The following is a 13514-nucleotide window of genomic DNA, read 5'->3' on the forward strand; positions in this document are numbered from 1 at the left end:
ACAGTCCCCTGTTCGATCCATTATACTGTGAGAGTCAGCTCTCAGGGATAGATTGTCCATTCAGTGCCCAGGCTCCTCGTCCTCATGAAGACAGATTCCCTGTCCAAGAATTAGTGACATCTGCCAGGCCTACAGAATAGACAGATGGACAGACTAGGGCACAGGATTTCTCTCCAATGCTTTATTTTATACATGGACCACTTAATTCCTGTCTTTAAAATGCCATTCCCCCTCCCTTCATTCATCAATTACAAATCAGAGAATGCTAGAGCCAGATTAGCTTGACATCTGAGGCTTTGCTGCTAATGGTAAGTAAGGCCCGGGGAGACATGGGGCACGATGAAGGTCGCAGAGCAGGTTAGAGGTCGAGCTAGCACAGAACCCGGGACTGCTTAGATTTACAAGCATCTCACAGAAGCACTTACAGGAAGTTCAGAGAACAAGTAGCTCAATGGCTCTGACAAGGTGCAGAGCATGTGGGGTACCCAGAGAGATTTTCCTGTCCACTTCACAGAAGGTCAAAACCAACAGAAAGTTCTGGTGATGTGCTGGTGCCTGCCTCAGCGGCCACACTGTGTTACTGCAGCTGACATGGAACCTTACACACACACACACACATGCGCGCACACACACACGTGTATACACAACCACATGAAGAATAGAGCTAGTGGATTCTGTGGAATGGTCCAGCTCACTTCTTGGTAGGGAAACTGAGGTCCAGACAGTAAGTCAGCCCATGCATGCAGGGACAGAAGTCTTGGGATAAGTGCAGAAAGCCATAGGCAAGGAGTCCATGTGAGCCAGCGAAACAGCTGCTCTGATATAAACAATGTCTGTCAACTGACTGAGTACAAGGTGCTGAATCTCTCTATGCCTCATTTTCCCCATCTGTGAAATGAATATCACAAGGGTAGGTATACTACATATAATTGATGTAAAACATGCAGGGGCAAGATGTATACAGGACCTGACACTGGGCTGGGGAGATGGCTCAACAGGTAAAGCACTCACTGTGCAAGTGTGATGAACTGAGTTCAGATCCCCAAAATCTATGTAAAGCTGGGCGTAGTAACAAGTGCCTGTAATCCCAGCCCTCCTACGGTGAGATGGGAAGCAGAGACAGGTGCATGCCCAAAGCTCATGGGCCAGCTGCCCCGGCATATACGATGATAAGCAGACAAGGAGAAACGCAGCAAGGACTGATACCAGAGATTGTCCTCCAACATCTACACAGGCTGTGGTGCATGCACACCTACAATCACAAACACATACACAAATACAAAGAAAATGAAAAAAATGAAAGAACCTGGCACATACTGGGTACCCAACAAATGACAGTTGTTACTATCACCTAAGAGATACATCCCTACATATCGGAATACAGTTGGCACAATAATGACAATTCAGGATAGTGCCCATCAAGAGAAATATAATATGAAGCACGTATGGAATTTTAAAATGTCTATAAGCCGCATCTTAAAAGGGTGCTGCAGAGATAGCTCTGTGGCTAAAGAAACTTTCTTGTAAAACCTAACAGCCTGAGTTCAATTCCCCAGTACCCATATAAAGCCAGATACACAAAGAGGCACATGCATCTGGAGTACGTTCACAGTAGCAATAGGTCCTGGTGTGCCCATTCTCTCTCTTTCTTTGCCTATTTCTTTGCCTCTCAAATACACTCACGCATACAGACAGAAATGCAAAACTACATGGGTATAGTATTTAATAATCTATTTTACCTAACTCTGCATATATAAAATCACTTTAAAATATGTGATCAGTATTAAAACTATTAATAAGATGTTTTACATCATCCCCTGTTTTTCTTAAGAAGTCTTGAATCTGGTATATTTTAGACATGTAAGACTGACCACATTTCAAGGGCTCAGTAGTCCCAGGTGGCTTCGCCACATTATACACTGCAGGTATAACTTATCCTCAAATGAGATGACAATGTCTATTATTTGTTCCCAGGTTTCTCTGTTTTACAGAGATGCCTAAGCTATTTTCCCACTAAATTGGAAGAAACTTTTCTATTTGTATTAAATGATTTTTCCCAAACCTTTCAGAATATATAATTATAATCCACATTACTATAGTATTCAAAACATAAGAAAAGCTGTCTCCTCAGTAGAAAGGACAATGCATGCATTCAAAAAGGAAGTTCTGACTTGAGGAGCCCTGGCCCTGACACCGCAGCCCTGTCAAGTGAATGGTCTGTGGAATCATTGCCAGCACACAGCAGAAGTCATGACTGACAGGACACTCGGTAACTGCTACCTTCAAGGTGTCCCAGGAGCCACTGAGGTTCAAGCAGCGGGAGACTGAGAATCCTGCAAGTAAATCATCTTTGTTGTCCTGTTAAATGAGTCTCTAAGTCATGATTGCTTCCTTGATGCGTGTAGTGAGCAGAATTTCTCCAAAACATGAGCTCAGGCTCATCATGTCTACACTTTGACTTGGGACAGACGGAGACAAATTCACAGACGCACAGAGGTCAACAGTGGTGATTAAAGTTGACCATGTGTTGTTGTTTGAAAATGAAATGTGTGAAATGTGAGGGCACAGGCCTGTAAGATTGGACATTTGGTCTACAACTGGTGGTGCTGTCCATGGAGCTTTTAGGAGGTGGACCCTTTCTGGAGGAAGAGGGTCTCTGGAGATCTTGAAGTTTCTACCTTGACTCTACTTCCTGTCCATTCTCTGTCATGCCTTCTTCACCATATGGGTGTATCCTCCTGGAACTGTAAGCCAAAATAAGCCCGTTTCTTCTTTAAGTTATTTCTGGTCAGGTATTTGGTCACAGCAATGACAGTAACTAATCCATCTTTCTTCCATTTTCCCAGTGAGAAAATTCACAAAAACTGATTTCAGAGCTGGAGAGATGGCTCAGCGATTAAATGTGTTTGCTTGCAAAGCCTGATGTCCTGGGTTCAATTCCCCAGTACCCATGTAAAGCCAGATGCCCTGGACGGCACATGCATCTGGAGTTTGTTTGCAGTGGCAGACTATTTTATTGTATAAAGCCGTAGATGTGTGGATAAATTAGTCACATATATCTTTGATTTGATTATGATTATTAAAATCACGCTTCGAGTCCAGTCATCATGGTGCGTACCTGTAATGCCTGCACTCAGAAGGCCAAGGCACAAAGGATGATGAGTTAAAGGCAGTCTGGGTTATATAAGGAGACACCGTTCTACCACACCAAAGCAGTAAGTACCCATAGCCTAACATCACATAGTAATTGAAAATAGATGTTCCTCCAAGATGTCTGGAGGCAGAATGTCCAAACTCCAGCCTCACCCCCTCCATTTACTACAAACTTTTCAAGGAGTTATTTAATATTCTGTGCCTCAGTTTCCTCATTTGTAAAACACGGGTAAAATAACATGTAGTTCATAGTATTGAAATGGTAAATGAGTTAAACATTTATAAATGCCTTAGAGAATAATGTTCAATAAATTATATGGATATTTAGGGGAAGGATGCTCTACTGTCTCTTCTAAAATATTCATAAATTGTTGGGGGGGAGGCAAGTGCCTATGCTATGGCACATGTGTGAAGCTCTGAAGACAACCTTGGTAGAGGCAGTGGCTTGTTCACCACTGCATGTGCTAGCCTGGCTGGTTCAGGAACTTAAGGGAAACTCTCATCTCTGCCTTCCACCTCACTTGTAGGCCCGTGGGGATTGCATGCACCCACTATAACATCTGGAGTTTTATGCGGGTTCTGGGAACCCAAACGCAAGTACTCATGCATTCATGCCATGGGCTTTATGCACTGAGCCACCTCCCCACACCTCTTATAAAACTCCATTCCGACTCCTCATGGGCACCGTGGTCACCACTGTCTGCCTTTGGGAATATCTGAATGACAGCAGTCTCTTTTACTTTTAATCCTAATTGTACTGTGTCAGCCAACATGCTGCTGCTAATAAACACTTGCCATGAAACAGCTTATAAAGAATAATGATAATTTGGTCCTCAATTCAGTCTGTGATCAATTGCTCTCATTGCTTCTGGACCTATCATGTGATAACACATCTAACAGGGAGCTCATGTTAGAGCAAACCCTCGTGTCCCAGGAAGGAAGACAGAGAAGAGGAAGAGGAAGAGAAAAGAGGAGGTGGAGAGGGAGAAGGAAGATAAGAAGAGGAGAAGGAAAAAGAGGAAGAAGATGAGAGTGATGACTGAGTTCCCACTACCCACTTTCGAGGGCATGCCCCATGCTTTAAGACTCCCCACTAGTCTCCGCCTCTGAAAAGTTCCATCACTTTCCAGTAGCACCCTGATAAAGAGCAGGCTTTTGGTACCTGGCCTTTTTGGGGGGAGAGTGTTTAAGGTTGTAAACAATATACCACTTGGCCTACAACATACTTAGAATCCAGATATAACACCACAGAAAACTGAATGTCAAGACAAGCACCCATATGCATTAGTAAAACAGATGTGTTTTCTATTCAGCTAACAAATGCATACACTAGACACAAGGACCTAGTTTAGCTTTCCAAAGATACTTGTTTATAACAGCCACTAGCACTCATTATTACTAAGTCATATCCTCCAGAATAATTACTAAACCTGTTCAATTTTCTGACCATTTTTTCTAACAATTTTGTGATCCCTGTAAACTTCCTAAACTAGCATTGATTGGGGTCATCACAGGCTAATGCAGTTTACCCAAATTAATTTTGTACTCCCAGGTACACGAGAGACCATCTCATAATGTGTGATGCTTTGCAAGCATTTTGTTTTTCCTGAATGCTGTTTGGAGGTAAAGACCTTGCCTTTTATCTTGTAATATGGAAAGCATTTGGATTGTCTTGTTTCTCCCCCTATTGCCACGTCTTCAGTGTTATAAATAAGTCATGGCAAGCTCACTCAGTAGACTACCAGGCCATCTTGGAAGGTGAAAAAAAAAAATCTAGATCTGAATATGGCGGTGTGGGAGGACTGTGAGGGAACCCCACCCTCCTCACGGTGGTGGTGCATGCTCAGGAAGAGCAGGCAGCGCCCAGACTTCCTGAGAGTCAATCCTGGCTTAACCACATATCAAAGACAATTCTGGGCCAGTTATTTAAGCTTTCTGAGCCTGACTTTCATCTTTGGTAAAGTACAGATGATAGTATCTACATCAGAGAACTGTTGTAAAGATTGAACAAGTTAATATATTTAACGTGCTTAGAAGAGCACCTGCCACAAAGTGATAACTACATGAATACCACTTCTCTATGGCTGGTACTATTACCATAAATGTATACTCTCTCGTTGTTTCTCTCCCTCTTTGCCTTCTACCCACGCCTTCTCCCCTCCACCTGTTTTCTCCTCCTCTTCCTTCTCCCTCCCTCTCCTTTCCCCATCCCTCTTTCAATACACACCAAGTAGTTAATCGTGGTATTTGGGTGAACTGGGAGGGGGTGGAGAAAGTTAACATAAATGTACAAATTCAGCATTTTAAGAGAATTAACATAGCTTCATCAATAGAGTGAAGAATAAACAACAAAGGCTAAATGGTAATTTAAGAATATGTAGCTTTAAACCAGTCAATAATAATATCAGAAGTGATTAAGGACATTTAAGACCATATGTCAAGATCATTTCACTGTTATTAATACTGTGAAAGGAACAGGAGGCCAGTTTGGGATATGCCACGTTTCCCATGCAATCCCTTCCTTTATTCCACTCTGCACCCTTGTGAGTGCCTGAAAGTTCCTGGCATGAAGGACAGACTAGTTGCTGTGTCTTTTATTTGTCCCTGGGACCATGGGACTGACTCAAGAGTAAAGAAGTCCCAAACCACTGGCACCCGGACAAGTAGAGACTCCCAGCCACACTTCGTTAAGCAAAGGGTGCACACTCACAACTACATCTCACCACTAAAAACACAGCACCCATGGAGTCCATATGCGTACCTCCATAGGTGCTCCATGCAGGGCACCAGGATTGTGTACGTGCCCTGAGACGGGTCACAGCCTAGGCAGAAATCAGAGACAGCATGCAGTGAGACAGTATCCGAAGCACCAAGGAGAAATGAAAGTACAGAGAGCCTAGGAAGGCCTCTAGGAAGAGGTGGCCTCTGGGTGGGAATCTGGTCAGAGAAGAAGACCACCCAGAGTGCTCTAATGCAAGGGCTCAGCAAGCACAACAGGCATGGTGGTGCCATCTTGGTGGGGGACAGGGGTTGTGGCTAATGAGAAAAGTCTACTATGACTATCTTTTTCAAGATTAGTAATGCCCTAGAGGAATCCAGGAATCATACTGTGAAGAGGAGCCTAAGGGACCAGGTTTATAAAACAAGCAGCAAATAAAACAAACAGAAACCCATCAGCGTCTTTTAGTTCCAACACTACACTGTGGCCAGACATCAACCTTGCCCTGTGATGCAATCCACAAGCTGTGGACCACTGCTGTGACATTCCTAGATGAAGAGCCTAGAGAATGTAACATATTTTAACTAAAATGTCTCATTTACATTAAAATATCAAATTATATTTTGTAGGTACAGCTCACTGCATCCAGGTCACCTGACCAGCCACTTCCAGACTGTCTATAGCAGGTTAATGTCTGACACTTTCCTCTTCCAGGGAGCTCTAGAGTCCACCAAGATTCATTATAATGGAAGATCCTAAAAATCAGCCAGTAGGGTTGGAGGCTACACTCCCAAAGCAAAACAAAGTGAGAAAAGAGTAGAAAAAGCAGAAGAGGAGGCTGAGGTCAGTGATGTGCGCTAGTGTTAACATCATAAGAAAGGTCAATTACTAATAATCACAGCTCACACCAACAACTATGTAATAAGCCCCTGCACTGGATTACAGACTGAAGTACAATGTTCACCTTCCTCACACACTAACAAAAGCTGGCTTAGTAGACAGACCATGAACAATCACCCAGTTAGCAGTGGCAACCCCATGATGCTTTGAATAGCTGAGGCCCATCTGGATTGGCCAGCTCAAACGTAATTCCTCCTGAAGACCTTCCATTAGAAGGTCTCCCTCCATCATCTAAGCCAAGAGCGGCAGCATAACACTCAAAGGACCACCGCCGGTTTCCTGCCTTGTGTTTCCTGCTCGAGAACTCAGAAAAAGCATTTTCCCCAGTGTGTGGAGATGTGTAAATGGCATTCACCCTCAAGATCTCAAAAATAACACACAACCATTCTCATTTCTGATGCACCAGGGAATACGGAAATACATGGCTAAGAGATTAAGCTTGATCATTGCTACTGGGGATGAGCCCCCACGTGCTTATCCACGAACACTGTCTAATGCGATTTAAAAGTAACTACGAGGAACTTCGATATACAATAAGAGGGGGTGGTTAAATAAATCATAGAAGAGTCACTGGAATGGAAAACCCTGAAGTTTTTAGAAAATATGCTTTTGAGGGATATTTTATGACATGGGGAAATGCTAAAGAAAAAAAATCATTATAAAGAAATGTGTATTTATGTGGGTTTGTATGAGTACACGACTTTCAGTCAGCTTTCTGCAGCTACCTCTACTGTGACTGTTCTCCCGCATGAATATGAACTCTTTCCACTATCATAAATCATACAGCAAATAGAAGTTGTTTTAGAGGATCCTTAGTTGATGATAGCACCATGCACATAGTATCCATTTCACCAGGCAAAAGTTCAAGCCTGCCCCCTCTCCACCAGTTGTTCTCTCAATTAAAAAGGCAACAGTATCTCTGAACTCACAGAATGGTGGCTCATTCGATCAAATGTTGTAAAGTGAAAACACCTCATCCAACTCTTATGCGCACACAGTAAATGGCAGTTTCCTGAAAGGAGTGTAAGGTTTCTAGTAGTCCTAGTGTGGAATAGGTACCATGGACAGGAGGCAGGGTCACGATACTGATGAGGAATTGACTGGGTTTTAGTTTGCTCAAAATTTTGTAACTAATTTCCATAAGCTGGTAACTTAAAACAAAAGAACCAGAGGCCAGAACACCAAATGCAAGATGTAGGGCTGGGCCATGTCCCCACCACAGGCTCCAGAAAGAATCCTTGCCTGACTGACCCAGTCCACTACCTGTTGGCCATCCTTGGCCTTTCTTGGCTTGTAGATGCACTAGTTCAGTCCCCACCTTCCGTCTCGTGTGCCGTCTTTCCTGGGTCTTTTTGTATCTCTGTCCTCACCAGTTATAACCTGGATTAAGACTCAGTATAATTGGCATGCCCTCTCCTTAGAATATGTAAATAAGGGACCCATTTCCAAATAAGTTCACATTCACAAGTACAGGGGTCAGGACTTCAATCCGCCTTTTTGAGGTGACACAAGTCAATCCATGGCAGATGTCAGTATTCTATAAGCATTAGCAGTTAGAGAATGGCAGGAACATATAGCCTCAGAGACCAGGGGCACAAAAGAATGCCCAAAGCCTACTCCCATTTCTGATGAGTAGAAATGGCCCCGTCACTATATCCCTGCGTGTGTGTGTGTGTGTGTGTGTGTGTGTGTGTCCTTTCCATGTCTTCCAAGATGGCCCTACTCTCTGAACATATGCATGGCAGGAAAAGGAAGCTGTATTAAATCAAGGCTTCCTTCTTTCCTCTTTTGTTGTTCAAGGTCTAAACTCACTGTAGAGCCAATGCTGCAGGCTACACAAGGGTTAGACTAACTGGCCGGTGCTTTTGAGAGCTGAGAAGGAGAGGAAAGAAGTTCCTGACCCTGGAAAGGCATGGGCCACACTGTTCTACAGCAGCGCCTGGGCCGGCTGGGCCTGAACAAGGGCTCCCAGCTTTGAAAAGAAGTAGCAGATTCATGAAGGGCTGGGTGGCTGTGGCACAGGGTTTCTTGGAGTAATTCACAGGGGTAGGCCTAAGCCCCTGCCATCTCCATAGATCCCTAGGCAAGGGAGTGCCCGATAGCTACTAAAATTTATGATCTTAACTCCTTTATAGGCTCAGGATTAGAGTCAAACAGATGAAAAGAAAAGAAATAGGCAAAGCATTTCTTGCACACCCAGCTGGATGGCCTGACCATAAGCCCCACTTCATTCCTGACATCTTAAAACAGTGCCCTACAGGCCTAACGAGGAAACTCCCAGGGCCCCCAGCAACTCTTAAAATGATACCTGTGGCACTCCCATTTTTATGTCACTGCAAGGCTCAAGGCTTCACCTCAGGATTGCTGTATGGAAACCATGCCCACATTAAAAATGGAGAAGTTTGGGCTAGGGACGTGCAGTAGCTACAGTTATCTCCACAGACAAAACAGAGCCCAGGAGAGAGAGAGAGAGTTTATGGGTGCAGTACCCTCTACTCCATTCCTCTGTGACAAACCCATAGACATGAGACAGGCAAACAACATCTGCAGGCTTTTTCATGCAGAGGGGTAAGGAATGGAGCTGCAGCGACACAGAGCATAGCACTGCATTTGAGCTGCTGAGAGAACTCAAACCCTCCAGGCAGCAGTGCATGCTGGGAATTAAGAAGCCTAGGTGGTACTTGGGGCCCATGCTTGACCACCAGTGAGGGGACCCTCCTTTGAAAAGCAGCATTGGGTACCAATGAGCTTCAGAGAGGGGCAAAGCCCTAAGGTAGGCTTATTCTTTCAATACCGGACACTATCAGAACCAAGACAGAAACTAGGGCAAAAAATTGAGCCTGAGTCCTGCCCTGTACAGATAGCACGCAGTCACACAGACATCACACTGAGTTCTCACCTGGTCCCCCAAGCTCACAGTGAAGAAACTGAGACAAAAGCAGCGGGGCATCAAGGACACCCAGCTCTGGTATAAGACTGGGATAAGCTTATCTGAAAGTATCTGTTAGGGTTTGGATATGAAATGCCCCAGAAGACTCATGTCTTGCAATGTTCAGTGGTGGCACATTGGAGAAGTGATTGGTCATGAGGGCTTAGACCTAATACACAGATCCATCTGTTGATGGATTTATAACTGAAAGGACTATTGGGAAATAAGGGAACTGAGGGAAGTGGACTCAACTGGGGGCTGCTCATCCCAGGGGATATGACTTTAAAGGATATGTCTTTCCCTGGCTTCCTTCTCTCTCTGTCTTTCTGTTTCCTGGCTGCAATAAGGAAATCAACTTCCTCCATCTTGTATTCTCACTGCCATGATGTGCTGCCAGGCCTCAGGCCAAACAACGGATCTACTTGACCCAGCACTGAACCAGCCGAAACCATGAGCCAAAGTACATTTTTCCTCTTGTTTCTCTCAGGCGTTTTGTCCCAGCAAACAGTAGGACTTTGAAAGCAAAGAATGGGATGTTATAAGTTACAATAATAGAGACTGTCCATCTGCAGAGGAGGAAAGATCTCTGTGGGAAGTTAGCTGATAACTGAAGAAGGTGACTGAGTAATGAGCAGAGGAGAACGTTCCTGTGAGTGGGATGGAATAGCATGTACAAAGACCCGGTACCAGGACAGAATACAGAATACCCAAAGAACCAAAACCAGCCAGGGTAGCTGGAGCATCCTGAGGTGTGAGAAAAGGGGCTTGAAAAAGACACAAGACAGTTCAGAACCTGACAGGTCTTACAGTGTGAGTCCCAGCTTACCTGAGTGGAAAACTGCTAAAGGGATTAAATATCAAAATGACATGGTCTGTTTCACCCAGACCAAGTACACCACAGAACTTGTCATACAAAGGGGATCGATGAAAAGCTACAGAAGAAGTGAATAACTACACGTGAGCCAGATTTCAGAAAAGATGGAAACTGCTGGGTCTACAGAAGGAGAAGTAAGGTTTCAGCCTTTGCTCATGAGAAACACAAACAATTTCGCCTAATCCAAATTCGCTTTCATGCCTCTTTGCCTCAGTAGCATGCAGAGCCGCTGAAACCCACAGGCGCATCATGACAGAATAATTTCAGTGATTATTATCAAATGCCTCTATTTAGAAAATCTCAGAAGATTGTATTAACGCAATGCAATATTTATGAAATGACACTGTTGTTATAATGAGGGGCTGAGAAAATTAAGATTAGAAGCAAGAATCATGTCTTTCCAGACAGAAAGTGGTATGAGGGGGAGAGAGGCAGCAGTCTCACTCAGATACCTTGAACCTTGGTGTACCGATCTGAAAACTGGGAGGGGAAATGAGAAAGGGGGCATACTCTCAGGTTGCAGAGGGCCCAAAGGCCTTAAAGAACATATCATGCACTTCCTCAGTGTGAAACATTTGTCACGGTGGCTCCATCAATGCACGTGCACCCAGCAACGTGGGACACGCTCAAGACAAAGCTGTGAACACGGCTGCTGTGGTCTCTAGTCATATGGGACTTCACTTCTGGGGACAAGTGACAGCAGCCTGGCCGGGTCAGGAAGGAACTGTGTGATAGGTGGTGAGGAACACTACAAAGAGCCATTCCAGATGGAGGCAGGCAGAGCCCTTAGAGCAGGGCAGAGTGGAGAGAGGGGCGCCATGGATAGAAGCTGCTCCGTGTGAGTTCCTGAACCAGGAAGGGACAGGAAGGTGGAAAGGGAAGGGTAGGAGAGAGAAGGGGATGGGAGAGCAGGGAAGGGGAGGGGAGGGGAAGAGAGGGGAGGTCAGGGCAGTGGAGAAGGGGAGGGGACACCGGTAGGCTCAGTTTTGGAGATGTTGGATTTACAGTGTCCATACGACATAGGGTTTTATATGGATTGCATATGAGCAGAAAAAGCATGCATGTACATGTTTACATGTGCATTATGCACACATCCATACACACGTGTGTGGTCATTCATGCACAGGTCCATATATACACATGCCCATATGCATACATGCATACACATATAACATGTCCATAGGCATAAACACGTGCATGAACTCTAAGAGCCAGATTTATTTATATAATCTTGGCAATGACCAAAAGAGCACAACACAGTATATGTTTAAAGCATGGGGTCCTAATAGGATGAATAAATAAGATGCTTTTGGAAAATCAAAATCACAGTGGAGGGGCTGGAGAGATGGCTTAGTGGTTAAGGCACTTGCCTACAAAGTCAAAGGACCCAGGTTCAATTCCCCAAGACCCACACAAGCCAGATGCACAAGGAGGTGAACACATCTGGAGTTTGTTAGCAGTGGCTGGAGGCCTTGGTGCACACATTCTCTCTCTCTCTAACTGCTTATTCTCTCTCTATCAAATAAATAAATAAAAATAAAATATTTTTAGAAATCACGGTGAGGCAACAATAGAGGTTGTCCCATGTCCTCTTAATGGGAATGTGTGGCAGTTGATGACTTTGCTCAGACACAATAGGTTCTGATCCTAACAGAACTGAAATACTCCATTTCGTGCCACAGTACAAATTCATTATGCTTTTATCAACACTAGGGAGAAGTACATACGACTCACGTCTTTCAACAGGAGCCATCCCCGGATCTCCTGTTTTAGAGCCAAGCTCAAAGTCAGTGAGGCCACTTCCTCCCACGGAACAACCTATGAGCATGTTCTCTGTCTCCAGTTCATGGCATCCAGAAGACCCCTTCCCCAGAAGTGGCCATCAGGATATAGCAGTGGGCAAGTGACCTGTGTATGCCCAAATGTGGAGATGAGATATGGGTGTTGGTGTTCCCAGTGCTGTGTGGATAGTATCTGAAGCTACGAGGGTGGCGAGGTGATCTGTGGAAAGAATGCGGCAGCACAAGCTTATGGGCAGAGTTAGCTGACAAAGAAGAGCTCAGGAGGGGACGGCAGAAGAGCAGGAGAGTGCATGAGCTGCGTCCAGGAAGCCCTCCTTCTCTCACATCTCCCTGCTTTCCTCACTGCCCCAAGGAGTGATCATAACTTTCACAGCGCTTCAGGCCTTTCTGGCTTTCATCACCAGGTAAGCTTCCAGATTCACCTCACACAGGTAAACCTGGCTCTGGAGATGTTATTCCAGAGTTATGGGTATGCCTCCACCTGGTACTTCCCCTGAAACATGGTAGGCACACAGATGAGAGGCCTGCCCTATACAGGCCTCCATCAAGAATTTCCATTGGTTAAAATAAGCTTGTGGGTTAGGAGTTCAGGACAGTCACTACACCAGCAACAATATGACAGTGGAAATCTCATGCATAGGTGATATTTAGGTGGCCTGGAGAACAGGAGTGTCTTCAAATCCTTCCATTAAAATCCCACTACCATCAGACTCCTAAGCAAAACCCAGTCATACCCTGTGTGTGGACAGAGCTTAAAATCTTAGTGAAAAGAAATCCTACAGGTTCCCTGGATCCCAATTCCTGTGACTCTCACTCCATGTTAAGGAATTCAGTAAGTCTGGGTTGAGCACCTCTAGGGATGGGAAGCTCACTACCTATGCAGTTACCTATTCCCCTCTCAGACAATTCAATCTGTAAGATGGCTCCTCCCCTGTCAGTCATTGCAAAAGCCAGCCCTCTGTACCTCAGCCCCAAACATGATGGTTCACATACCTGTGGGTACAGCTGGGTCCAGCATTGGCTTCTCCCATGTGTTAATCTGTTCCCAGGTGAATCCATTGGTCCCCAGAGCCACACTATACCCGCAGTTACTGTAGTGCTCATCGAAGGAACAGCCACCTGCAGATAGAAGGGAAA

General features: G+C 44.8%; 1 protein-coding gene across 5 annotated transcripts in view; it reads right to left on the reverse strand.

The window, feature by feature from the left end:
- Ptprt (protein tyrosine phosphatase receptor type T) overlaps positions 1–13514 on the reverse strand; it is a 1232244-nt gene that overhangs the window by 832644 nt on the left and 386086 nt on the right. For all 5 annotated transcript variants that reach the window (XM_045155759.1, XM_045155757.1, XM_045155760.1 and 2 more), the window contains exon 2: positions 13371–13496. In XM_045155759.1, coding sequence (XP_045011694.1) covers positions 13371–13395 — 25 coding nt within the window. In that variant the 5' untranslated portion in view covers positions 13396–13496. The remainder of the gene's footprint in view (positions 1–13370; positions 13497–13514) is intronic.

This window comes from Jaculus jaculus, chromosome 8, assembly GCF_020740685.1.
Source record: "Jaculus jaculus isolate mJacJac1 chromosome 8, mJacJac1.mat.Y.cur, whole genome shotgun sequence".
In the NCBI taxonomy this organism is placed as follows: Eukaryota; Metazoa; Chordata; class Mammalia; order Rodentia; family Dipodidae; genus Jaculus; species Jaculus jaculus.